The sequence below is a fragment of the Aspergillus fumigatus genome, chromosome 2 (assembly GCF_000002655.1).
Source record: "Aspergillus fumigatus Af293 chromosome 2, whole genome shotgun sequence".
NCBI classification, from domain to species: domain Eukaryota; kingdom Fungi; phylum Ascomycota; class Eurotiomycetes; order Eurotiales; family Aspergillaceae; genus Aspergillus; species Aspergillus fumigatus.
The window spans coordinates 315,010-336,960 of record NC_007195.1 but is presented as its reverse complement, the minus strand read 5'-3'; the positions used below and the strand labels follow the sequence as shown (position 1 = coordinate 336,960).

The following is a 21,951-nucleotide window of genomic DNA, read 5'->3' as shown; positions in this document are numbered from 1 at the left end:
GTACGGGGCACTTCGTCCAACCACGGATTTGACCCTCCCGTCCCAGAGAACCCCCCAAAACCGCCCTGATATCAACATTCGCCCAACATGACGAATGTGGCCAACCAACGCATTGAACCTATAAACCCTCGATTCGGTCGCTCACCCCCCCACGAAGTCAGCAGAGACCATCCGAAAGCGAAATACATGAAGTAAATCAGAATGTCCCTCCGCGGCTTCCACACAACCTGTGATACCATCGTCCTCAAAGACAAACATATCCTCAGCAGTCGCTGCAAACGGCCTGATGGCACCTACTCCTTCTCGGAGATTGATCTGAATGACTGTCTGGGGAATAATAATGGTAAGTGACTAGTATCAGTCTGACTTGGAGCGGTAGACTCCGCTGTGTAGCGGATAGCGGATGCTAAGATGTGCTTGTGCTTTAGGGAAGTTTGTCTGGGGCGGGGAGTCGTTCGTGGACAGCGCGTCGCAGGTGAATCTTGCGCTGGAAGGGGGGGAGGGGCGACCGATGTTGCATGCGCAGCTGAACGACTGGCATGGGAGTGTGCAGTCTGCGAGTGTGAATCTGGGAGAGTGTATCCAGAATGAGGCCGGGGGGTTGGAATATATGCATTGCTAAGGTGGAAGGGCGAGCACGGTACTAGAACTAGAACTACAGGGAGTAGATAATACGAATATAAATAAATACACGTGGTCATTTCATCCAAGAACGCCCGTCCAGCCATTGTCCGCCGGGATGAGGGCGCCGTTGATCAGTTTCGAGCCCTTGCCGCAGGCCAGAAACAGGCACATGTCGGCCACATCGGCGATCTCGCACAAGCGCGCTTTGACGGCAGTTGCGATATCGAGGGCTTTTTCCTGGCCCTCCTTGTTGAAGCCGGCTTGGAAGGCGTCGGTGATGTTAGTGTCCATGCCGCCCAGCAGCAGCCCGTTGCACCGGATGCCCTTGTTACCGTAGAAGGCGGCCGTGTTCTTGGTCAATCCGACAAGACCGTGCTTGCTCGCTGTGTATGCTGCGCCTACTTGGTGTTAGCAAGAGGAATACCACGGTCGTTGGAGAACATACCCGCTGCCCAGCCGGCCTTGCCGGCCACAGAGACGATGTTGATGATACATCCATCAGGGGTAGGCTGCGCCAGCATATTCCGCACAGCTAGTTTGCTGAGTAGAAAAGGGGCCGTGAGATTCACACCAATGACCTTATCCCACAGCGCCTCGTCGAGATCACCCACGGGATCAAACCTATCCATGATTCCCGCATTGTTGACCAAGATGTCGAGCTTCCCAAAGTCCGCGATAATCTCGTCAAAGAGAGTTTGCACGGCGCTCGCCGAGGTTATGTCCGCCCTGACAGTTTTCAATCGATCGGTTTCCCCCAGTTCTGAGGAAGTCTGCTGTAGTCGGTCTTCGTTGACATCGCAAACCACCACGTTTGCACCAGCCGCGAGGAAAGTAGACGCAATGGCCTTGCCCAGCCCGCCAGCTCCGCCAGTGACCAGGCAGGTCTTGCCAGCAAGTGAGCTTTCAGATGATGGTTGGAGCATATCGGGTCCTGTCACACACGAAAATGGATGGATGATCCAGCCAAACATCCATCATGCCTGACTGTATATACTCTTATATACTCTCAGGTCGTGCAAGTCCTCCTTACTTAAAGAAGGCCGAGCACCCGTGTTAACACGCAACACGACGCATAATGGTACGCCATTTCCCGTCCAAGTAGAGAGCCGCGTTCGGCTGGGTAACTAAAATGGCATGTCCCCGAATTATACCGCTGTTTAATGGTGGGGATAGTCCGTGTTTGCAACCAAATATCGTATTGCGTATTCAGTGGAGAGTCACGTGACAGAACACTGGATGCCTCGGTGCCGTTTTCCTGCCATTTAATCAACGTGCGCAGTGCATAGCATTAGCCAATGTTGTTGCAAAAATCGTGACCCCAGTTTGCACCATGTCCTGCGTGGTGAGGCATGGCTCGGCGAAGAACCGAACATCGGAAACGGAGCGATTTGCAAATGCCGCAAATCGGCTGAGCTGCATTGCCGGTGTCAGGAGGATGAGAATCTAATACAAGTCGGCATCATGAAATATGAAATATCATCAAACATCATGATAGAAATACTTGGACATGATTCCCGAACTGACTTCTCTAGAGTGATGGGCTCTATTGCAGGAAATAATCATCACTAGTAGCAAGCCATCCATCAGTATGGCCTCATTTGCGTGCGTCTTCCGAGTTCGTATCAAGTTTGGAGACTCCTAACGACCAACAGGAGCAATACCTTCTCCCACCAATTATATGCGGCTTTCCGGCCAACATACTCAAAGCAGCTCTACTCCGCCGTGCTCGCATATCATCAAGGTCCATCATGGACAGCCCTTGACTTGGGAACAGGCCATGGTCTAGTCGCTCGCGAACTCAGTCCACATTTCCAGCGAGTCCTCGCCAGCGATCCATCCGCGGGGATGATCCATGAGGCACGGCAGTTATCCACAGGTTTCCCCAACATGACTTTCTACCAAGCAAGAGCAGAAGAGTGTCCTTTTGCTGCAGATGCGCAAGTAGACCTCGTAACCGCTGCGCAGAGCGCGCACTGGTTCGACTATGCCAAGTTGTGGCCAGAAATGAGAAGAACTGTCCGATCCGGAGGCACGCTTGCTTTCTGGGGCTACAAGGACCATGTGCTCGTGTCTTACCCCAGAGCAACTAGTATCATCAACGAGTATGCATATGGGCAGGATCCATGGCTGCTGGGAAGCTACTGGCAACAGCCAGGTCGGAGCATAGTGCAGCAGAAACTGCGAGCGGTCCAGCCGCCAGTCGAGGACTGGGAGGATGTCTCTCGTGATGAGTATGAGCCTGGAGTAGAGGGGGGGACACGGTTCATGCATGCGAGAATGACTTTGGGGTCCATGGAAGAATATGTCAGAACATGGAGCTCGTTTCACGCTTGGCAGAGGAAATGGCCGGATAGGATCCGGCGGGCTCCTGGGAATACGGATCAACGTGGTGATGTTATTGATGAAATGATGGACAAGATTCAAGAGACTGAACCGTCTTTCCAGCGAGATGACTGGAAGGATGTAGAGGTGGATGTTGAATGGGGGAGTGCGTTGATTTTGGCGCGGAGAAGGTAGCCGCTATGTCGCACCTATTGACAACATGGATTGAAATGGAAGATTAAGACATAATCTGACAGAACTCCGACCACCTAAGGCGATGTTTTGGGTGAGTTGGAGTAGATACACTTTTCGTCACCCACGGGCCAATGCGCACGCCCTGTCAATGGCATCGATGCCCCACCAAATATCAAGGCCCAGATTCAACGAAACTCTCAGATATAGATCTTACATCAGAAGAAATGTAAGAGAACTATTGTCTTCAAGACGACAATTACTCTTCGACTGCTGCGAATCCGTTCATCTGGGCCTTGCATGTTGTGTTCCACCCAGACCCTTCAATACACTTGCTACTGGACTATACTACCTTAAGCACTTCACAAACTACTCAGCGTCATCTTCCAAATGACTCGGACGGCATCTGTGCCAATTAATCATATCACAATACGTACACACCAACCTGCAGACATAGAGTGGATCATCTCCCGCCATGGGACCCTCTACGCTGAGGAATACAACTTCAACGACAAGTTCGTCGCCCTGGTGTCGAAGATCGCATCTGACTTTCAGCAAAACCATGATCCTACCTCTGAGCGCTGTTGGATCGCAGAGCGCACTGGCAAGACCACCAATGAGCCAGTGGGCTGTATAATGCTTGTCAAGGACGTCGACTCGCCCGATACAGCCAGACTACGCTTACTCCTTGTGGACCCGAGTGCTCGAGGAACGGGAGTCGGAAGATCCTTGATTAAGCAGTGTATTGAATTTGCCAGAGAGGTTGGATATAGGCGGGTAGTCCTCTGGACCCAGAGTATCTTAGGGTCGGCAAGGAGGCTTTACAAGGCTGAGGGATTTCGGTTGGTCAAGGAGGAGGAGCATGAAGGGTTTGGGATGGCGTTGGTAGGAGAGTTATGGGAGCTGGAGCTAGAGAACAAGTCTCAGGGTGAATGATGCACTGGCTAATAGTGTAACTGCTGCAGTCAATTCCTGCGTGGGAGTAATTCACTTGATTGCAACTGCAATTGTTATACTTATCATGACGATAATTGAGCAATGTGGTAACGTATAGGCCACTTTATTATTACCTAGTCAGGATGATCGGTTCATGTATTGCTTGGGTAGAGCACCGAACACAGCACGGAGATCCAGATCATGGATAAGGATGGGTTGATCATTCGTGCCACGACCACAATATGACACGCTCGGGAGGCTTCAGGTGGCATCAGCGAGCGCAACGCAAGAAGCTATAGTACCTCTTGCCAATTTAAACTTTTACTCCTCTCTACTCAAAGCCGAGCCACCAGCTGAGTGCCAGAACCCGGGGTCATGCAAATCCCCCAGGCAAGCATTTGCTGCTCTCCACACGCAAAATCCGGTTCGCTCGACATCAACCTAGAGGACTTCAACGTGTTTTTGAAATGTGTCCAGAAGACATTCTGCTTACCGCGCCTCTGCTGTGCAATGCGGACAGAGGGCACCCCTTCCGTTCTTTAAGGAGTCATCGGGTGGTCGAACCGGTATGACACTTATGATTCCGCCACTGAAGTCGGAGGTGAGCACGCGGATCCTGAGCATTGGAGGCTTGTGAATCGTAATGTGTTCGATGGCAAGCTTCCCTGCACGTCCGCTTTGCTAGTTTTGTACTCGCAGTGGACGTTCTTTGACATAGCTCCCAGTTCAGAGGGATAACTCCCAAAGGCAGTTTTGTCTTTCGCTGAGGGATTGGGTTGTCGATATCAATGTACCGGAGTTCCAAGAGCGTGTTTCTTTGGTGCGGGCCCATTAGCAATACCGTGAATGCGAGCCATGAAGGGTAGAATCAATGCTCTGTATGTGACTCGGTCACATTCAAGAATTGGGATGAGATTCTGGATCCCCTACTGAGCCAGCCGTACCAAAATTGGCAGAACGTGGTATGCAAGACTGGCGACAATGAGTATCTTATAAGTCTTTAGTACTGTGTCATGCTAATTCAGAATCATCATGCTGGAGCTGACAGCCAAGGTTGATCGAGAGGAAGATTATCTGCATATTGTAATACAGTGTTGAGTGATATGTGCAGGCACCCTGGTATGCGAGCTAAAAAATAGTGTTGTAGACAATGAAGACAGGAGCAAAGAACCGACTGATAGAACATTCAAGGATGGCTAACAACGTGTACTCAGTACTCTCTCCGTCTAGATATCTCGGCGTTCGTTGCTGATGAATTGAGTAAGTATCCTGATTCCTGATTGCTCCCCATCCCCGAGAAACAAATATGTTTGCAGCGTGATGACAGCTTCGGTGAGGACCGGATCGCCCGTCCAATTGTAGGAATGAACCTGTTGGGAAAGAGTAGCCTTGCGATATTCCTCCCTGTTCATCGCCTGGGAAAGCTAGATGAGGTGGAGTAGAGGAGCGGCGTTATCAGAGCAAAAGCCATAGTCCTTCTTGACAAATGCAATGACTCTCCACGATATCTCCGCACTTTCGCACATATTCCGGGCCCATTATTAGACTATGTCACATCTCTCTTAGCTGATTCGACTTTCCTTCATTCCCCTCACGATCATTCGACTTAAACCCTCAAGCCGACCCACCTGCCATCGCGGAGACCTTCTTGATTGGGAAATCTTGGTTGACTATCTATCTTATCCTTATCAAGCCTTCGCTCGTTACCTTGAAGTCTATGGCTTCTCCGTCTGTTGTTCTAGCCCGGAGGGGTGACTCCTATGTCAACGGAAGATGCAGGCTCACAGAGGCGTCTGGGAGGAGGACTTTTGGGTTTAAAAGCCCCTTGCCTTCGGGAGGGTTACTTCATCTGGAAACGATTCGTTGAATGACCAAGTTCTCTTGAAATCTTGCAAGAGAGACGTATTCTGTGCCTACCGTCACCATGGCGATCATTGAAGAGGATAATAAGCAAGTCTTCCAGCCGACAGCTGCAGAAGATATGCGTCTTGAGAATCTTGGCTATGAACAAGGTACGAGAGCTGTCCCAAACGGATGGACTGCACTAATGTAGAGCAGAGCTCAAGCGGACCTTTGGCCTCTTGGGTATGATCGGTTTCAGCTTCAGCATCGTCACATCGTACGCATTCCATTCATTCCTCTCCCTGTTCCGTGTTGGAAACTTATGCTGAATTATCAGATGGACTGCCTTGAGCGGCGTCTTCATTGTAGGAGTCACATCCGGTGGCCCTCCGGTCATGGTATTCAGTTTTGTCGGCGTCAGTCTTCTTACACTTGCAGTTGCGATTCCAATGGCAGAGATGTGTTCCATGTACCCTGTCGCAGGGGGACAGTACTCCTGGGTGGCCGCTCTTGCTCCTCCAAAGATCGCACGCGGGCTGTCATACATAAGTGGATGGTTCATGCTGATAGGTATTCGATAATTCTCGGTCATTCGATAGTTTGCCGCATACTTATTTAAAGCAGGAGTTCTTGCAATGGGTGCCACAAACAATTCTATCGCTGCCAACTTTGTGCTCGGAATGGCCAATCTCGTCTTTCCTGAATACACCATCGAACGATGGCAGACTGTTCTTGTTGCATACCTCGTTGCTTTCATAGCTACCGCTCTGAATATTTGGGGCCCTCACCTACTCAACCGCATATCACGCTTCATCCTAATCTGGAACGTGGGTTCCTTCATCATCACCATGATCGTCCTCCTCGCCACAAACGACCACAAGCAGCCCGCTGCATTCGTTTTCTCCGAGTTCCAAAACTTCACCGGCTGGGGTCCAGCCATGGCCGCTATCGTGGGGATTCTCCAGTCCTGCTTCGGGATGTGCTGCTACGATGCACCCGCACACATGACCGAGGAGATGAAGTCCGCCTCAAAAGAAGCCCCCAAATCCATCATTCTCTCCGTCGTACTCGGCGCAGTCACCGGCTTCGCATTCCTCCTCACCCTCTGCTTTTGCATTGGCGACATTAACGAAACGGCCAGCACATCCACCGGCGTGCCCGTCATTCAGATCTTCTACGATTCCACCGGCAGTAAAGTCGGTGCGTGCTTCCTGTCTAGCATGATCGCCGTCATTGTCATTGTTGCGGGGAACAATTTGCTCGCCGAGGGCTCACGCTCAGTCTACGCGTTCGCCCGCGACCACGGCCTGCCCTTCTCCAAGGTCTTTGCCAAAGTTGAAAGCAAGCGCCAAGTGCCCGTCAACGCCGTGCTGCTGACACTAGCTGTACAACTCGCCCTGGATGCTATTGATTTCGGCACCACGACTGGCTTCGAAACTGTCATTGCAATCGCAACAGAGGGATTCTGTATGTCATGATATACCCTACCCCAGTCTCAGAACCACTGTTAATCCTCTATAGATTTATCATACGCAATGGCCCTCTTTAGCCGTCTCCTTGGCTATGTCACTGGTTACCAGAGAGAAATGAAGGGACCTTTTTCCCTGCCACCTTGGATCTCCATCACCCTCAATGTCCTGGGGCTTCTGTTTCTGCTCTTCGCATCCATCACTTTCAATTTACCGACGCAATACCCCGTTAATAGAGACTCTATGAACTATACTTCAGCCGCGATTGGCGTTGTTGCGCTGATCAGTCTGGTTACCTGGTTTACTACCGGCCAGAAACACTTCACTGGACCGGGCGGCATGAGCGTGTTGCATGGACGAGAGGAGGTGGCTCAATCGGAGGCAGAGGTAGAGAAGAAGTAATTGCGGTGCAGAGTATATATATCTGTCTTGATAAGAATCTACAGAACCCAACGCCTTCTGTTGGCAGACCATGCCGGAAGTGGAAGTGGACACAGTTGTCTCTTATATACTATATTTCAGCAGGAGTAGCAACCATCAAGCAAGCACCCTCCCCTACTACAAGACTACCTAGTCGTTTTTTTCAGTTGTGGCATACCTAGGCCACACGTCAATCACATCAGACCCAATCATTTTAAAAAATTAAAGCAGCTTGCGAGTCGCAAGCTCCTGGCCCAGCGATTCCCGTGGTTGTACGGTGTACCTCGCGAGCACCCGTACCATGGACTATCTCAGTGTACAAAACCAACCATGCAGAGGAACTCAGCAATACCTCCTCACAAGCTGGCGGAGGAAGACTCTGTGGTTCGGTCCCTTAATGCAGAGAGTGGTTAATTTGTTGCCATGTGCTCCGTTCAAGGCTCACCTCGAGACGCTGTAGTTGGGTCCATGGTGTGAACTATTCTGACTGCTATCAGGAAAGGATTGAGTATATAGTCAGAGGCTGTGAGGATGTGTACCAGACGCGTATACGGGGAAAACTCCCATACATTGTCGCTTTCAGCCTGTCGAGTAGTTGGCTTGACGACTTACTGGTCAGGATTTCTGGTCCCATGTTCCTGTTGAATTAGGAGAAGTATGAAAATACCTCAAATGTGTCTACTGCTTACTTCCCCTTACGTCCGTTTCTACTTCCTGAGCTATCTTATGAAAAAATTCAATACCACTAGACGATGTACGAGTACTCCTTTCAACAGAGATCTTTGGTGTGCAATATAGTATGGATGTACAACGACGGCCTGTTTGAGCAGATAACAAGTCTTCTCCAATGGCTAGATGAACAGGCTGGTGGGAGTGAAACGCTATACTCCTGGTTACTCTCCGGTTCGATTCCGGAGCAATTCAGTCATTACTGTGGTCGTTATACATCAATGACAGATGAGCAATGGGACAAGGCTGAACTAGATATGTCTGGTGGCCAATCTTCCCCAGGCACACAGTGTTTATGGCAATACAGTACCCACAATTTGTCACCTCTCAGGTGCGTACGCTACTCTGCCTTTCTCCCACCTATACTCAAGTATGCCGAGACGTGTTGGTGAACCCTCGCAGTTGGCCGTCCCGATGACGCTCATTTTCGCGTCGATTCCGTCAGCGAATGCCTTATCGATAAGCACCAACAACCCCCACACCTGCTGCTATCTTTCTTTTTTCTCCGAGTCTTCTCCAATTCTCTCAGATCAGCACCACACCTACACAATTATTGCGCGTTGTAAATACGAATCTGATAGACCTCAACGCCCATCATGGTGCGCATCGCTCTCCCTGTTGATACCCTACCGACCACCCATTCAGGATGCGCTGACCATACCACAAACCAGCCTCACGCCGACTCCTCCTACTTCTCAACCTCCCAAGAACCCACCAAGGCAGAGGTATACGCACAAGTCCTCGAACAAGCCAAAGGCCTAGTAACAGGCCAGCGCAATTGGGTAAGTATCCCCCTTCCCTTCCCTCCATTTACATTACTCACACAAGTACAGGTCAGGTAATCACCCGCCTCCCTGCCGACGCAACCAAGCACATAAAGACCTTGATCCTCTCCTAACAGCTCAACCCAGCAACTTCTCCAATATCGCCTCCCTCCTCTGGCACGCCTACGCCGCCCTCCCATCCCCCTCCTCCTCCGTAAACTGGGCTGGCTTCTACATCCGCCAGGATAAATTCCCCGCGCTCGGTTCCCAGAACACACGAAGCAACAGCACCAATAACCTCCTGCTGCTAGGCCCATTCCAGGGCCGCCCTGCTTGCCAGGAGATCCGCTTCGGGCGCGGCGTGTGTGGCACCGCAGCGGAGAAGCGCGAGACGGTGATTGTGCCGGATGTGTTGAGTTTCCCGGGACATATTGCCTGTGACGCGAGTAGTCGGAGTGAGATTGTGGTGCCGATTCTTGTTGGCGGGGAGGTGAGTTTGCTTTCTTTGGTGGAAGCTGTGTTGCGTTGTGTTGCTGATGCGCGGTAGACGGTTGCGATCATCGACGTTGATTGTACGGAGCCGGCTGGGTTCGACGAGGAGGATAAGAAGTGGTTGGAGGAGCTTGCGTCGCTTTTGGCGGAGTGTTGTGATTGGTAAGTGTGTATATATAATATGATGGTATGATGCTTGGTTAGACGTCCCGTATATCTTATACAAATATGCTCTACGTCCGACTGAAAGATTGGAAATTGGGTTGCACATGACATCGTCAGTGTATGGAGAGATATTGTCTAGACGGACCATAGAGGGTCCCCTTTCTCTAGTAGATCAATGGCACCACAGCATTTTCGCTGCTTGAACAAAAACAGGAAGTGTCCTCAGACAAACGAGTATTGTAACACCAAAGGAGCAACAGAGATTCAATCTTAGTCACACCTTTGTGCCTCGAACAAAAATAGTCTATGGCCGCACAAGCATCATCCCTGAAAGTCTATGCCATGTTCTCGAGCAAAGTGAATGTCCCATATCCCGTGAACAAATATATAACCAACGCCAGTCCCATGATGAATCCGCAATGTCTCGCGGAGAGCACTGCAGTAAAGTGTAACACGAATACAACGAATAAAGAGAAAGCGAGAATATACAAACGCCGCCGGAGCCAGCTACATATTGAGCAGGCTCATCTGTCGCTTCATCGGACTGGTAGTCCCCGAGTCACCGTCCTCGCTGGGCCCAAGACCGCTATCGGTGCCAACCAGACCGGCATCGGTATCAATGTCCCATTCCTCCTCCTCCTCGTCCGCAGATATATCATCAGTCCCATCGCGATTCCAGCTTTTCTGAACGGCTCCGCGGGTGTTCCAGCGCAGCGCCCGCTGCACACTTTCAAACCATTCCCCGCTCCCCGAGACCACGGTAGGAAAGGGGTACTGGCTGGCTTCAACAGTCACATAGTCCCCTTGACGAAGTTCAACGCGTCCCTTGCCATCAAATGAACAATAGGCACTGGAGCGGGATCCCGTCGGAACGGCGATACGGAGCAACAGCGAGTCTGACAATACCATTGGACGGAAAGACAGCGTATGGGGGCAGATAGGAGTAAGGAGAATGCCCGGAATAGAAGGATGAATAAGAGAGCCACCTGCAGACAGAGAGTATGCCGTCGAGCCTAACCAGTGCGTTAGCGGATTTGTAGACCATCTGAGCCAAGTGCAGAGAACTTACCAGTTGGCGTGGAGAAGATGCAGCCGTCCGCCTGAACAACGGTCAAGAGATCATTGTCGGCGTACAGCTCAAGATTTGACACATAAGGTGAAGGCCCCCGGTCGATGACTAACTCGTTCAGGACCTCGAACTGCTCTCCTTCTTCGACTGCACCTGCTTCTGCCCCTTTGCTTCGGTCTTTGCGGAAGACCGTGCAGGTGAACCGCATTCTAAGGTTGACCCGCATACCAACATCTCCCATGACATCATTCAAATGGGACTTGTAGTTCTCAAACTCGAAATTCGTCAGAAAGCCCAGGCTTCCCAGTGAGAAGCAGAGCACCGGCGGAACGATCCGCTGGAAAAGCCACGACGTGAAGAGAACCGTACCATCCCCGCCTAGCGTAAGGACAAGATCAAACTTCTCCGGAGCGGCCCAACAGAGATCCGGAGTCCAATAATGCAACATCTGCTCAAATCGCGGCTCAGATTGCAGCAGTCCGGCGGCGTCGAATCGCTTGGAATTCCGTAGTTTAGAATCGACCCATACATTCACCCCCAGGTCGCTCCCATATCGCGGGGTCGAGAGAAGCCACTCGGCTAGCTCTCGCGTCAGGTACACCAAACGGTTATCACGCGCCTTTGTCACAATCATCACATTTTTCACTGCCCGTTTGATCGGCCGCCTTTGAAGCTGCTTCGACACCTCCCGCACTCCGGTTGCAGTTTGTACCAGCCGCGAATGCGACAACCACTCATCGTCGGATATTTCCTCCAGCACCTTCTGAATGTTGACGGCATCGTCGAACCGTCGATGGAAAAAGCATGGCGATTGCAGGACCAGTTGCGCCGTTGAGGGCGACCTTTCCAGGTATTTGCCCAGCTGTAGGTTCGAAAGAGCCGCCGAAAGCTTCTGTGACGACGAGTTGCTGGACCGTTGCTGCTCCGTCTCCGCTGAAGAGCTCGAGGTGGGGCTTGTAGCTAGTAATCCGAGAGACGCCGCCAGCGGCGCATTGGAATTCGGATTGGTGCACAGCGACGGTCGCGACGCCAGGGCCTTCATGATCGTCTGTCGGGGTATAAGGTCGCTTGACGATGCGTTCTTGCGATGCTGCGAACCCAAGGGGCCCGCAGTGCGGAATGAGAGGAAAGGGGACGTCGGTAACGAGGCGACGGGCGGCGCTTCCTGCTGGTGAAGCTCAAGCTTCTGCGGCACGTTGGCCCTACTGTTGGACAGCCCGGAGGTGGATTGGTTCACATGAAGATCATTTGTCGACTGAGAAGGATCTATATGACTGGCATAATCCCGAAGGAGTGATACACCGACAGTGGTGGACGTCAAGGGACAAGAGTCTGGAGAAGTTGGATCTGATAGCGGGGTTGCCGAGGAGAGCGGCGGTGATGAAGATGACAAGAGAGCTGAGCATTCAGAGGGAAGGGTGTCGGACTGGGGTTTCAGGGGGCCATGGCTTGAAGAAGAGGAAGCCATGAGCGATGATAAAGCCCGCGAATGAATTAGCGGAGGTGTAGGGCCGACTGCCTTGGAAGGGGGAATTTGTGATTATTCCATTGACTTGGGGGGTGGGGGGGGGATTGCTGTGTCTCTCAGACATACGGCGGATTTATTGTTATTTCCAGCGAAAGATGGACAAAAAAAGGCAAGATGGCCAACATAGACGGCGGAAAAGGGCCGACTGTGCTCCGTAGTGTACACATACTGGAGAACGTGGAGCAGCCGCGGCAGCCGGGTTCGGATGTAACGGGGTTTGGCCTCTTCCTCAGCCAGGGAACGCGAGTCAAGAATGTCCGGCAAATTATGGCAGCCCAGTCAGCATTTCGATCTGCTTCCATGGTCCGTAATCTTTCATCATCATTTCAAACCGATCACAAATCATTCTAATGCATGTGGTTTTGCATCTTCAGAACAAGGTAAAAGCAGCATTCTTTCCGATGGCATGCATATCATCATCTTGCTGCCCTAAGAAGTGCTACGTGTTTCTTGGGATAGGACTGGCTCTCTCTAACATGAAGGTTTTGGTCTCGGCAGTGGGAGGGGACAGCCATTGAGCAGACGCGGGAGCGTGAAGGGAGAAGCATCGTGCCAATAAGGTCAAGTATTGTATAGATTAGATTGTATAACTGGCTAAATCAGTCCTACTTCTGCAGGTTGGGGGAGTTGCTTCCTCCAATTGGTGATCCATATTTAGAACTTCAGTGTCACAACGGATATCCCCAGCAATGGGCAGAGATAGTCTAGCAGGACTCAACAGCGTGATAGCACATCGAGGCCAGAAACTTAGAGCCGGGGGCTAGATTAGCGTGTCGTGTGGTATGGCCTCATGGAAGAACCCATAAAACATGGCGACTCCGGAGAGCAAAACGCCTGTGCGCACCAATGGCAGGGCCCTAGGATGCGCCTGGCAATAGTGCGGACGCCCAAATGCACTCGGGTCATGCCAAAAGAGCGAATCTGACGTTGCCGAATGCGCGGGAAGCCATGGCTTGAAGGTGCATCCCGAAATAGCACCTATGTGCTATCAATGTGTTCATGCAGCTGTGATCACCCTAGCCCCAACATCACGCCGCATCAATCTTCCAAGCATAATCCTGGTAGACTTTGTCCTCAATAGTCTCCCGCATAAATTTCTCCAACCCTTGTTCACCTCCCTCTTCCCCCATACTGACATCGTCATCGGCGTTGCCGGCCAACGTGCCGCGACAGATTGCGGAGGCATGCTGATGAACTTTTTCCCATGTAGCGAAGTCGAATGTTCCCTGGCTTTCGTTCAGAAGTAGATGGCCCTTGCTGGAGAATGCCAGAACGTGAAGAGATTTCGCGGCTGCCGCTTGGCTAACAGAAGGCTGGCGGATAATATCTCCCGACGATGTGACTGCCAGGATGGATGCAGCAAAGGTCATCGATAGGGGAACAGAAGCTGAGATTAGAGCCAGAAGCGAAGCATGGAGAAGAGCAGGAAGAAGAGTCAGATACTGTTGAGTCCAGGCAAAGTCAGCCATGCCCACTTTCGCCTAAGCAATAAGATTCCACTACGATTGAGAATAGACACTCACCGAATCTCCCCGACAGACGCTCTCACCACCCACAATTGCCAATGTAAGGACAACGCCTCGACGAGGATATCCCTTCTCTCGTCCCAGAATCAACCTCCCCAGCATAGTTTTCAGGATTCCCTCCACATATCTTTCACCAACACCACCAGGAGTGGTCCCAGGCTTCACAAAAACTTCGATAGTCGCCTCTTCAGGCTTCAATGCATCGCGGCGGCCAGGCAGCTCGACAGGAGCATTTACGGAACCCAGGATGTCGAACCCCGATGAAGGACATTTGTAGGATGCCGATCCGTCGGCGCGTTTTAGAGGAGTAAGGGAGGCGGTTGGCCCAACCATTGTACCTTGCGATGATTCCCGGTCGGAAACAAGCTGAACACCTAAAGAAAGACCAGGGAAGAGCACCAGGTCTCTCGGAAAAGCGGATAATCGACGGGGGGGTTGTCGTCAAAGAAGAAGCTGCTATGGGCAGGGAGAGACAGAGCGACAGTCCTCAGCCTGGAAATTTTGGCAGCATGGAAAGGTTGAACAATGCGGGCTTTTTCCCGATTGGCTGATCTGGCTACATCACTGGCCCACTCCACTTCAAGGACTGAGTACTTGGATATGGCACCTACGCATGGCAGGGAACAACACACATGCCTCTAGAGAGAGGTATAATACACCTAACATGTCTATATCTTGTCTTGTGCAGCTTTATTTCTTGTTTATGCATGATTCAGGTAGTAACAGACGGCGGTCCGGCCCAATGATTCCTACCGTATCTGCCACTCCTGAGCTCAAGAGGACACATGATTACTGGCGGCCTACTCTGTTGTATTTTCCTATCGATACTGCAGCACTAACCTGCAGCATTCATACGAAGTGAAAAGGAATCAGATTGAATGCGCTGCCATTCTTTTGAGTCATACCAAGCAGAACTACTCCGTATCATGTGACTTACTGCATCGTTCCAAGCTCTCTACTCCAGCTGCCAAATGACCAGTGTCATTCTTCCATGTTCGGGTCATTTTACTGGGAATATCTGAATTAGAAGCACTTCCCCACTGTTACTATTCGATCTCCAAGCGCCGAGAACATTGGCAATGTGGCAGTGAATGACTCTGGCAGCCAAGGATTTCCGAATTCATTCTGGGACTACTCCGTACTGCTCCACTCACGGAGATGGTTGTCCGTCACACAAGAATCGGTTTATTAGAGATCTCAGTAATTAGCACCAACTCTCATGCATTGGTGCCTGCTGTATGCTTGTCACATCGAGTTAGACGTACCTAGGTACACATAGTAGCAAATATCCAAGGTTGATACTGCTTCTGGCCTGCATTGACGTCTCACGTGGACGTGGTTTTGAGTATCTTGCGGTATAAGCTCCCACCGATATATGAGCATGCATGGCCTACTTCGCATCCTTGGCCTCGAGTAAGGATCATAGCTTTTGGGTATGGGAACGAATCATGATGGAGTAAGGAGTCTTTTCGGCCTCGGCGAGGCTGTCCTCGGATCAATCGCCAACCAATCCAACGGCCAGCCATCCATGGCCCAAGCCTCTAGCGGTCCCAGAATTTGGTGTTACTGCCCTTTCAACCAGTGTCGGCGACACTGAGGTACAAATGAACTCGGCCAAGATCGAGCGATCCATCGGTTTCCAATGATATTCCATGCAGGGGATGATGGAAGCATGGCAACCCCTCACGTTTATCAGGTCAACACCTGGGCTTCATCCATACGATGACTGGTATAACTTAGGACAATCCCCGCACCTCTATACGTAACCTAACATTCACTTGTCTTTCAACATCAGAGACGCAGAACCAACCCCATCATCATTCACTGAGGCTTGTAAGTCGGATATACATCAAAGGGGTTTCCCACATCTGTACGAACCTTAATTGGATGGGCATTGAAACGTCTCCGCCTGATGTCGAGGAATCGACAGAGCCTCCTATATGTCCTTGTACGGACAAACACACTTCCGTTCCAAGCAATCACATATGTGAAGTAAAAGCAGAACTCGGCGTGGAGAAGCTAGAGTATCCTGCCACTCTAGAATTCTCGACACCAAACCTCATTGAGTCGGCAAACGCTGCCTTTGGCGATGATGAAAGCTCAGCTCACTGTGCACACACACTGCCTCCTGAACGACTGGCAAGTCTACTCCAGGTCGATATTCAGTAAGTTAACATTTTCGGTCCTGTCCGTCTGTATCACGTCTCTCTGACTCGGCTTTCCAGAAATGGCCTGTCAAGTGGGGAAGCTGCCACTCGCTTGGAGCGGGATGGCCCGAACAGGGTGCAGGAGATCGAGGGCGTATCGACCTGGAAAATACTGCTGAGGCAGGTTTCCAATAGTCTAACTATGGTATGATCACTCCTGCAGGGCCACACCCTGGTCTCCAAATGATACCAATGTCGAACCAGGTCCTCCTCATCACTATGGCAATATCCTTCGGTATCCACGATTACATCGAGGGAGGTGTGATCACAGCAGTCATTGTCCTCAACATTGTCGTGGGGTAGGCTTACATACTCTGGTTTTTGATGGCATCAGATTGATCAATATTTCACAGGTTCGTCCAAGACTACCGGGCAGAAAAAACAATTATGTCGCTGCATCGACTGTCCGCACCTGTATGTAAGGTACTGCGAGATGGCCGCGTGGTCTCCGTCCCGGCGGAGTCTGTCGTCCTTGGCGACGTTGTTCACCTCACAGTTGGCGACATCGTTCCTGCGGACCTAAGATTGATAGACGGCACAAATGTATCAATGGATGAGGCCTTGCTAACGGGCGAATCTTTGCCTGTGAACAAGACCCCGCACATTGTCCTTTCTTCCCACAATATGCCCATCGGCGACAGAACCAACATGGCATATTCTGGATGTAGCATGACACAAGGACGGGCAACTGGAATCGTCACTGCCACTGGAATGAAAACCGAAGTGGGCAGAATAGCTAAACTTCTCCAGGAGACTTCGGACGACGCCGACTCCAGTAGGCTCGTTCAGGCCGTCCGCCGTGTCAAATCAACAGCGGAAAATGTCCTCGGTCTCGCTGGTACGCCATTACAGGTAAAGTTGAGTAAATTTGCGCTCCTTCTTTTTGCTCTTGCAGTTCTTCTAGCTATTATCGTCTTTTCGGTCAACAAGTGGGACATTGAAGGAGAAGTCCTGATATACGGAATAGCCATTGGCGTCGCTGTCATTCCAGAATCCTTAATTGCTGTGCTCACGATAACCATGGCGGTGGGCACCAAAGCAATGGCCAAGGGGAACGTCATCGTCCGGAAGCTGCAATGTTTGGAAGCTGTGGGGGGTGTTACAAACATTTGCTCTGACAAGACAGGAACATTGACGCAAGGAAGAATGATTGCACGTACGGCGTGGATACCAGGTGCTGGTGTTCTGACCGTTCAGGATACCACCGACCCATACGACCCTACCAGCGGTTTAGTTCAATTGAACGGGTCTGGCTGGGCTCCTGAAAAGCATTGTGATAACCCGGCTCTCTCTACTTTTCTCACCACTATCTCTTTATGTAATATGTCAGTCGTCCAAAATGAGGAGCCATCTGGCCCCTCAAGTGGTCGCTGGACTGCTGTGGGGGAACCCACCGAGGTCGCCCTGAACGTTTTGGCGCTGCGGGTGGGTTACGAGAAATCGACTATACTGCAGAGAGCCGGTATGCAGCTCCACACAGAGTATCCGTTTGACTCTTCTATTAAGCGGATGACAATCGTCTACAAAAACTCGGGCGAGAGCATGAACGAGGTGTATACGAAGGGAGCCCCCGAAGCTGTTCTGCCAGGTCTCGCCATTTCTGAGAAGGAAAAGGAAGAAATCCAGTATGAAGCTGATAGGATGGCTGGGGAAGGACTTCGTGTCCTGTGCATTGCACACAAAAGAGCACCCCTCGAAGACGAATCCCAAGTGTCCTCTCGCGCCATGGCTGAAGTCAATCTTGAGTTCTGTGGCCTCGTAGGGCTTTACGACCCTCCGCGCGCCGAAACCGCTGCTGCTGTGCGCAAGTGTCAGATGGCCGGAATCACCGTACATATGCTCACCGGTGACCACATCAAGACGGCGACAGCAATTGCGTCGGAAGTCGGAATTCTTGGTCCAATGTTGGATAGCAGATCATGTCGCGTAGTCATGGCTGCTGCCGAGTTTGACGAGCTGTCTGATGCTGACATAGACGCCATTGAGCAGCTACCTCTTGTGATCGCTAGATGCAGCCCTGCAACAAAGGTTCGAATGGTTGAGGCGATGCATCGACGCGGCGCTTTCTGTGTGATGACAGGCGACGGAGTCAACGACTCGCCCGCCCTGAAACGCGCAGATGTTGGCATTGCAATGGGCAAGAATGGCAGCGATGTCGCAAAAGAAGCGGCCGACATGGTACTCGCGGATGATAACTTTTCATCTATCGTGAAGGCAGTGGAGGAGGGAAGACGGCTTTTCGACAATATTCAGAAGGTAATCTCGACTTGCGGTTTTGTATGGGCATGACTAACACCTGCAGTTCCTGATGCACCTGCTTATATCAAATATCGCTCAAGTGATCCTGCTGTTGATAGCTCTCGCGTTTAAGGATGAACAGGGAGACTCGATATTCCCTCTTTCGCCGCTTGAAATTCTCTGGGCCAACCTAGTCACTTCATCGTTTCTAGCTTTAGGGTTAGGGTTGGAAGAAGGGCAGCCTGATCTGATGTACCGTCCACCGCATGACCTGAAGGTTGGCGTCTTCACCAAAGAGCTTATCACGGACAAGATGATCTACGGTACCTTCATGGGATCTTTGTGCCTGGTGGCCTTTGTATGCGTCATCTATGGGGCCGGTGCTGGTATTTCGGACCTGGGAGAGGACTGCAACAATGGCTGGAACGAAACATGCAACGTCGTCTTCCGAGCGCGTGCTACTACCTACGCCTCGCTGACATTTCTTCTACTGATCACAGCATGGGAGGTCAAGCACTTCTCCCGGTCTCTATTCAATCTAGATCCTGATAAATATCCCGGCAAGCTCTCTGTAGTGCAGTCCATATGGAGAAATCGGTTCCTATTTTGGGCAGTGATTGCCGGCTTCGTGGTGGCCTTTCCGGTGATCTACTTGCCTGCCGTCAACAGACTGGTCTTCAAACACCAAGGTATCGGATGGGAGTGGGGAATCGTCTTTGGATGTGTCGCTGTGTACCTGGCGCTCGTGGAAAGTTGGAAGGCGATCAAGCGGGCTTACGGGATTGGAAGCGGGAAGAACGCAACGCTCACAATGGGGGATACTGAGATGAGAGCTGGTTTGACGCTGACGCCATGTACTCTTTTGTCGATGAGTGCCAATGCCAGCGTGGAGATGAAGTAGAGGACGTGGGGTGCAAGACTAGGGTAGAATGTTGAACAGAGCCCGAGAATGCTCAACCATTTCCGGCAGCTCCGACGGGTTGCAGGTGTTCAACACACGTTGCCTTTGTTATTTGTCGTTGACTAGATTCACCTGTTGACATTTGCTTTGCTCTATCGCCGATTTGCTTTCTTTAGTTTTCGTATAGCGCGCTGATCCTTCAACTTACGATTGGTTGCTTGGAATATATATTAAATGGCGTCTCATAACTTGCAAGGAGGACAGCCAGCTAAACTATATAACCATAGACAGTGATCGACGAAGGGAAATCACTCAAAGCTGACGCCAGCAAAACCATCGCTGTGTCCAGGGAAAATGTCCATTCGAACTGGCAAACTACATGAAGCCAAACCAACTTGCAGGCTGCAGATGTAGTGGGGGCGGCATGCTGACGGAGGATTTTGGAATCCAGCCTCAGTGAATGTCTTGCGAGGTTGGCATTATTCTATACTTTTCTCAACATCTTTCAGAGTGATCTCCCCATCTGTCTACGATCCCACTTGCAGACCCCAATCCCGCCATAATAATGAAGGTGTTGTGCCTCCACGGCAAAGGCACCAGCGGCGCTATATTCAAGTCCCAGACGGGTCCGTAATCTACCTACCCCGCTCGCCCTTGCTGATCAACAGCTCGCAACTAACCCCTCTCCCTCCCAGCAAGCTTTCGCTCTCACCTCAATGACCTCGACATCGACTTCGACTTCATAGACGGCTGCTACCCCTCCACTGCCGCAGCGGGAATCGACCTCTTCTACCCCGCCCCCTACTACTCCTTCTGGGAAGATGATTCTCCCGAGGCAATCACCAAAACCTGTACCTGGCTGAAGGGCCTCATCGCAGAACGGGGCCCCTACGATGCGGTGATGATGTTCTCGCAGGGCTGCGCCCTCGGCACCGCGATGCTCCTCCTCCACCAAGCGCAGGACCCCACGCAGCCTCCGCCGTTCAAAGCGGCGATCTTCATCTGCGGCGGGCCGCCACTGAAGCTACTTGAGAGCATAGGGTTTGAGGTTTCTGACGCAGTAAAGGAGCGCGATCGGGCCGGGAGGGAGGCGTTGGCGACGCAGGCTCATTCTGCGTCGATATTGGCGAGGGGGTCGGCGCGTTGGATGGGTGATGCGTCGAGGGGTGGGGCGGTGGATGAGGAGGAGCTTCGGGGGGCGATCCGGGGCCCGTTTACGGTGGGGGTTCCGACGGTGCATGTTTATGGGTCTAAGGATCCGAGGTATGCGGCTGGGGTGCAGCTTTCGGGGATTTGTGAGCCGGGAAAGAGGAGGGTGTTTGATCATGGGGGCGGGCATGAGATTCCCCGGACGGATAGGGTGAGTCGGACCATTGCGGAGTTGGTAAGGTGGGTGCTACTGGAGGCGTCTGCATAGGAGCTTCTTGGTGGTAGTTATAGACATTGCGGCAGTGTTGGACGTATAATGTTTGGGATTTGATTATGAGCTTGGCTACTGTTTAATAGCGAGATGATCCGACGCAGTCTCTATTGCCCTTCGTATCGCATTTGCTGTTTTTGTCACCGCATCTTTGCTCCCAGAGCCTGGAATTTCATGCCCTCGATCGTGAACATACGTCCATTTCATATCTGACCTGCAGGCGTCGCTTGCCATGGCTGCTTGGCTGGCACTCTCTTCCAGTGCACCCCATACATGGACCGTGGGGATCTCGACAATATCCTTGACATCACCCAAGTCCACCTCTACAAACCTTCCCCTCTGTAATTCTTCATAGTCAATTGGCGGCCGGACAATCGAGAAAAGTACAGCGAATCTGAACGGGCAGTCAACTTCGTCTCCTCGGTTCCTTCTGCTGAAAACATATATCAGGTATGTCAGGATCATCGTTGCCGCCTGACTGAATGCAATTACGCCGTCGTATGGCCCTTCATTTCGCAGGTGTTGTTCAAAATGCTGATAGACGACGAGCCCACTCTGCGGGTCTTTGTCGTCAAAGTAAGCGAAGACAGGTTCGTTGTCCAAGGCGATCGTTTCGACACCTGTCAAATTAGTTTCCGATTATGTATAGGTTCAGGAAACCTACGGACCAGGGTACATGCTCCAAGGAATGATGCCTTCGACGAAATCGTAGACGTGGCTATCTGCTAGCTCGTACCTGATGGCGGCTGTTCCGTCAGTTTCGATCTGCAAGGAGAAGGCTGTTTCTACCTGTCTGCATCTCGAAGATCTTTGACGCTTGTCAACTTCTTTATTTCTTGATGTTGCGTTTGGCTCGAAGCTTACCCGAGAGTTGGTGCCTGCTCCATGGAGACTGCTCTCTGTTAGCAGCTCGACCTGTGGCGCTTGGCTATGGTCACCTACCAGAGAATGCGCATCTTTGCTCAACGAAATTGTCGTCTTACTTCCGGATGAGAAATGATTCGAGGAAGACAAAACAAGTGATGGAAACCATTTATCAACTGTCGCTGCTGTGGGTCACCTCGGCACTCATTTGCCTATTTGTTGAATTTCAAATAGACGGGAGGG

At 51.4% G+C, this 21,951-nt stretch overlaps 12 protein-coding genes across 12 annotated transcripts; 8 read left to right on the top strand and 4 right to left on the bottom strand.

Annotated features, from left to right (window-relative positions):
• Positions 1-201: 201 nt before the first annotated feature.
• AFUA_2G01405 (CVNH domain-containing protein) lies at positions 202-622 on the top strand (the record flags this gene model as incomplete). Its single annotated transcript, XM_001481594.1, has 2 exons — positions 202-343; positions 429-622. The coding sequence occupies 2 exons, from the start codon at positions 202-204 to the stop codon at positions 620-622; spliced, it is 336 nt and encodes a 111-aa protein (XP_001481644.1).
• Positions 623-702: 80 nt separating this feature from the next.
• Positions 703-1,777, bottom strand: AFUA_2G01400 (SDR family NAD(P)-dependent oxidoreductase; the record flags this gene model as incomplete). The annotated part of the gene is made up of 2 exons (XM_744183.2): positions 1,070-1,777; positions 703-1,022 (listed from the first exon to the last, which is right to left on the bottom strand). The coding sequence occupies exons 1-2, from the start codon at positions 1,593-1,595 to the stop codon at positions 703-705; spliced, it is 846 nt and encodes a 281-aa protein (XP_749276.2). The 5' UTR covers positions 1,596-1,777.
• A 734-nt stretch (positions 1,778-2,511) lies between these two features.
• AFUA_2G01390 (putative S-adenosylmethionine-dependent methyltransferase) lies at positions 2,512-3,141 on the top strand (the record flags this gene model as incomplete). The annotated part of the gene is made up of 1 exon (XM_744182.1): positions 2,512-3,141. One exon carries the CDS (start codon positions 2,512-2,514, stop codon positions 3,139-3,141), a length of 630 nt encoding a protein of 209 aa, XP_749275.1.
• A 387-nt stretch (positions 3,142-3,528) lies between these two features.
• AFUA_2G01380 (GNAT family N-acetyltransferase) lies at positions 3,529-4,074 on the top strand (the record flags this gene model as incomplete). The annotated part of the gene is made up of 1 exon (XM_744181.1): positions 3,529-4,074. The coding sequence occupies one exon, from the start codon at positions 3,529-3,531 to the stop codon at positions 4,072-4,074; it is 546 nt and encodes a 181-aa protein (XP_749274.1).
• A 1,365-nt stretch (positions 4,075-5,439) lies between these two features.
• Positions 5,440-8,013, top strand: AFUA_2G01370 (putative GABA permease). Its single transcript, XM_744180.3, has 5 exons — positions 5,440-6,086; positions 6,133-6,193; positions 6,254-6,486; positions 6,541-7,383; positions 7,438-8,013. The coding sequence occupies exons 1-5, from the start codon at positions 5,999-6,001 to the stop codon at positions 7,785-7,787; spliced, it is 1,575 nt and encodes a 524-aa protein (XP_749273.2). The 5' UTR covers positions 5,440-5,998; the 3' UTR covers positions 7,788-8,013.
• A 1,000-nt stretch (positions 8,014-9,013) lies between these two features.
• On the top strand, positions 9,014-9,956 carry AFUA_2G01360 (GAF domain-containing protein; the record flags this gene model as incomplete). The annotated part of the gene is made up of 5 exons (XM_077804033.1): positions 9,014-9,133; positions 9,206-9,316; positions 9,368-9,372; positions 9,446-9,788; positions 9,846-9,956. Exons 1-5 carry the CDS (start codon positions 9,131-9,133, stop codon positions 9,954-9,956), a joined length of 573 nt encoding a protein of 190 aa, XP_077660199.1. The 5' UTR covers positions 9,014-9,130.
• A 506-nt stretch (positions 9,957-10,462) lies between these two features.
• AFUA_2G01350 (putative NAD+ kinase Utr1) lies at positions 10,463-12,586 on the bottom strand (the record flags this gene model as incomplete). The annotated part of the gene is made up of 2 exons (XM_744178.2): positions 11,025-12,586; positions 10,463-10,968 (listed from the first exon to the last, which is right to left on the bottom strand). The coding sequence occupies exons 1-2, from the start codon at positions 12,490-12,492 to the stop codon at positions 10,463-10,465; spliced, it is 1,974 nt and encodes a 657-aa protein (XP_749271.1). The 5' UTR covers positions 12,493-12,586.
• Positions 12,587-12,666: 80 nt separating this feature from the next.
• AFUA_2G01340 (uncharacterized protein) lies at positions 12,667-13,032 on the top strand (the record flags this gene model as incomplete). Its single annotated transcript, XM_744177.1, has 2 exons — positions 12,667-12,855; positions 13,012-13,032. The coding sequence occupies 2 exons, from the start codon at positions 12,667-12,669 to the stop codon at positions 13,030-13,032; spliced, it is 210 nt and encodes a 69-aa protein (XP_749270.1).
• A 548-nt stretch (positions 13,033-13,580) lies between these two features.
• On the bottom strand, positions 13,581-14,642 carry AFUA_2G01330 (putative exosome complex subunit Rrp46; the record flags this gene model as incomplete). Its single annotated transcript, XM_744176.3, has 2 exons — positions 14,076-14,642; positions 13,581-13,994 (listed from the first exon to the last, which is right to left on the bottom strand). The coding sequence occupies exons 1-2, from the start codon at positions 14,409-14,411 to the stop codon at positions 13,581-13,583; spliced, it is 750 nt and encodes a 249-aa protein (XP_749269.2). The 5' UTR covers positions 14,412-14,642.
• Positions 14,643-15,965: 1,323 nt separating this feature from the next.
• On the top strand, positions 15,966-19,424 carry AFUA_2G01320 (putative potassium/sodium P-type ATPase; the record flags this gene model as incomplete). Its single annotated transcript, XM_744175.1, has 5 exons — positions 15,966-16,243; positions 16,304-16,430; positions 16,490-16,584; positions 16,639-18,541; positions 18,588-19,424. 5 exons carry the CDS (start codon positions 15,966-15,968, stop codon positions 19,422-19,424), a joined length of 3,240 nt encoding a protein of 1,079 aa, XP_749268.1.
• Positions 19,425-19,989: 565 nt separating this feature from the next.
• AFUA_2G01310 (putative EF-hand calcium-binding domain protein) lies at positions 19,990-20,841 on the top strand (the record flags this gene model as incomplete). The annotated part of the gene is made up of 2 exons (XM_744174.2): positions 19,990-20,050; positions 20,120-20,841. The coding sequence occupies 2 exons, from the start codon at positions 19,990-19,992 to the stop codon at positions 20,839-20,841; spliced, it is 783 nt and encodes a 260-aa protein (XP_749267.2).
• Positions 20,842-20,916: 75 nt separating this feature from the next.
• Positions 20,917-21,951, bottom strand: AFUA_2G01300 (uncharacterized protein; the record flags this gene model as incomplete). Its single annotated transcript, XM_744173.3, has 4 exons — positions 21,787-21,951; positions 21,634-21,736; positions 21,513-21,580; positions 20,917-21,464 (listed from the first exon to the last, which is right to left on the bottom strand). The coding sequence occupies exons 3-4, from the start codon at positions 21,520-21,522 to the stop codon at positions 20,917-20,919; spliced, it is 558 nt and encodes a 185-aa protein (XP_749266.2). The 5' UTR covers positions 21,523-21,580; positions 21,634-21,736; positions 21,787-21,951.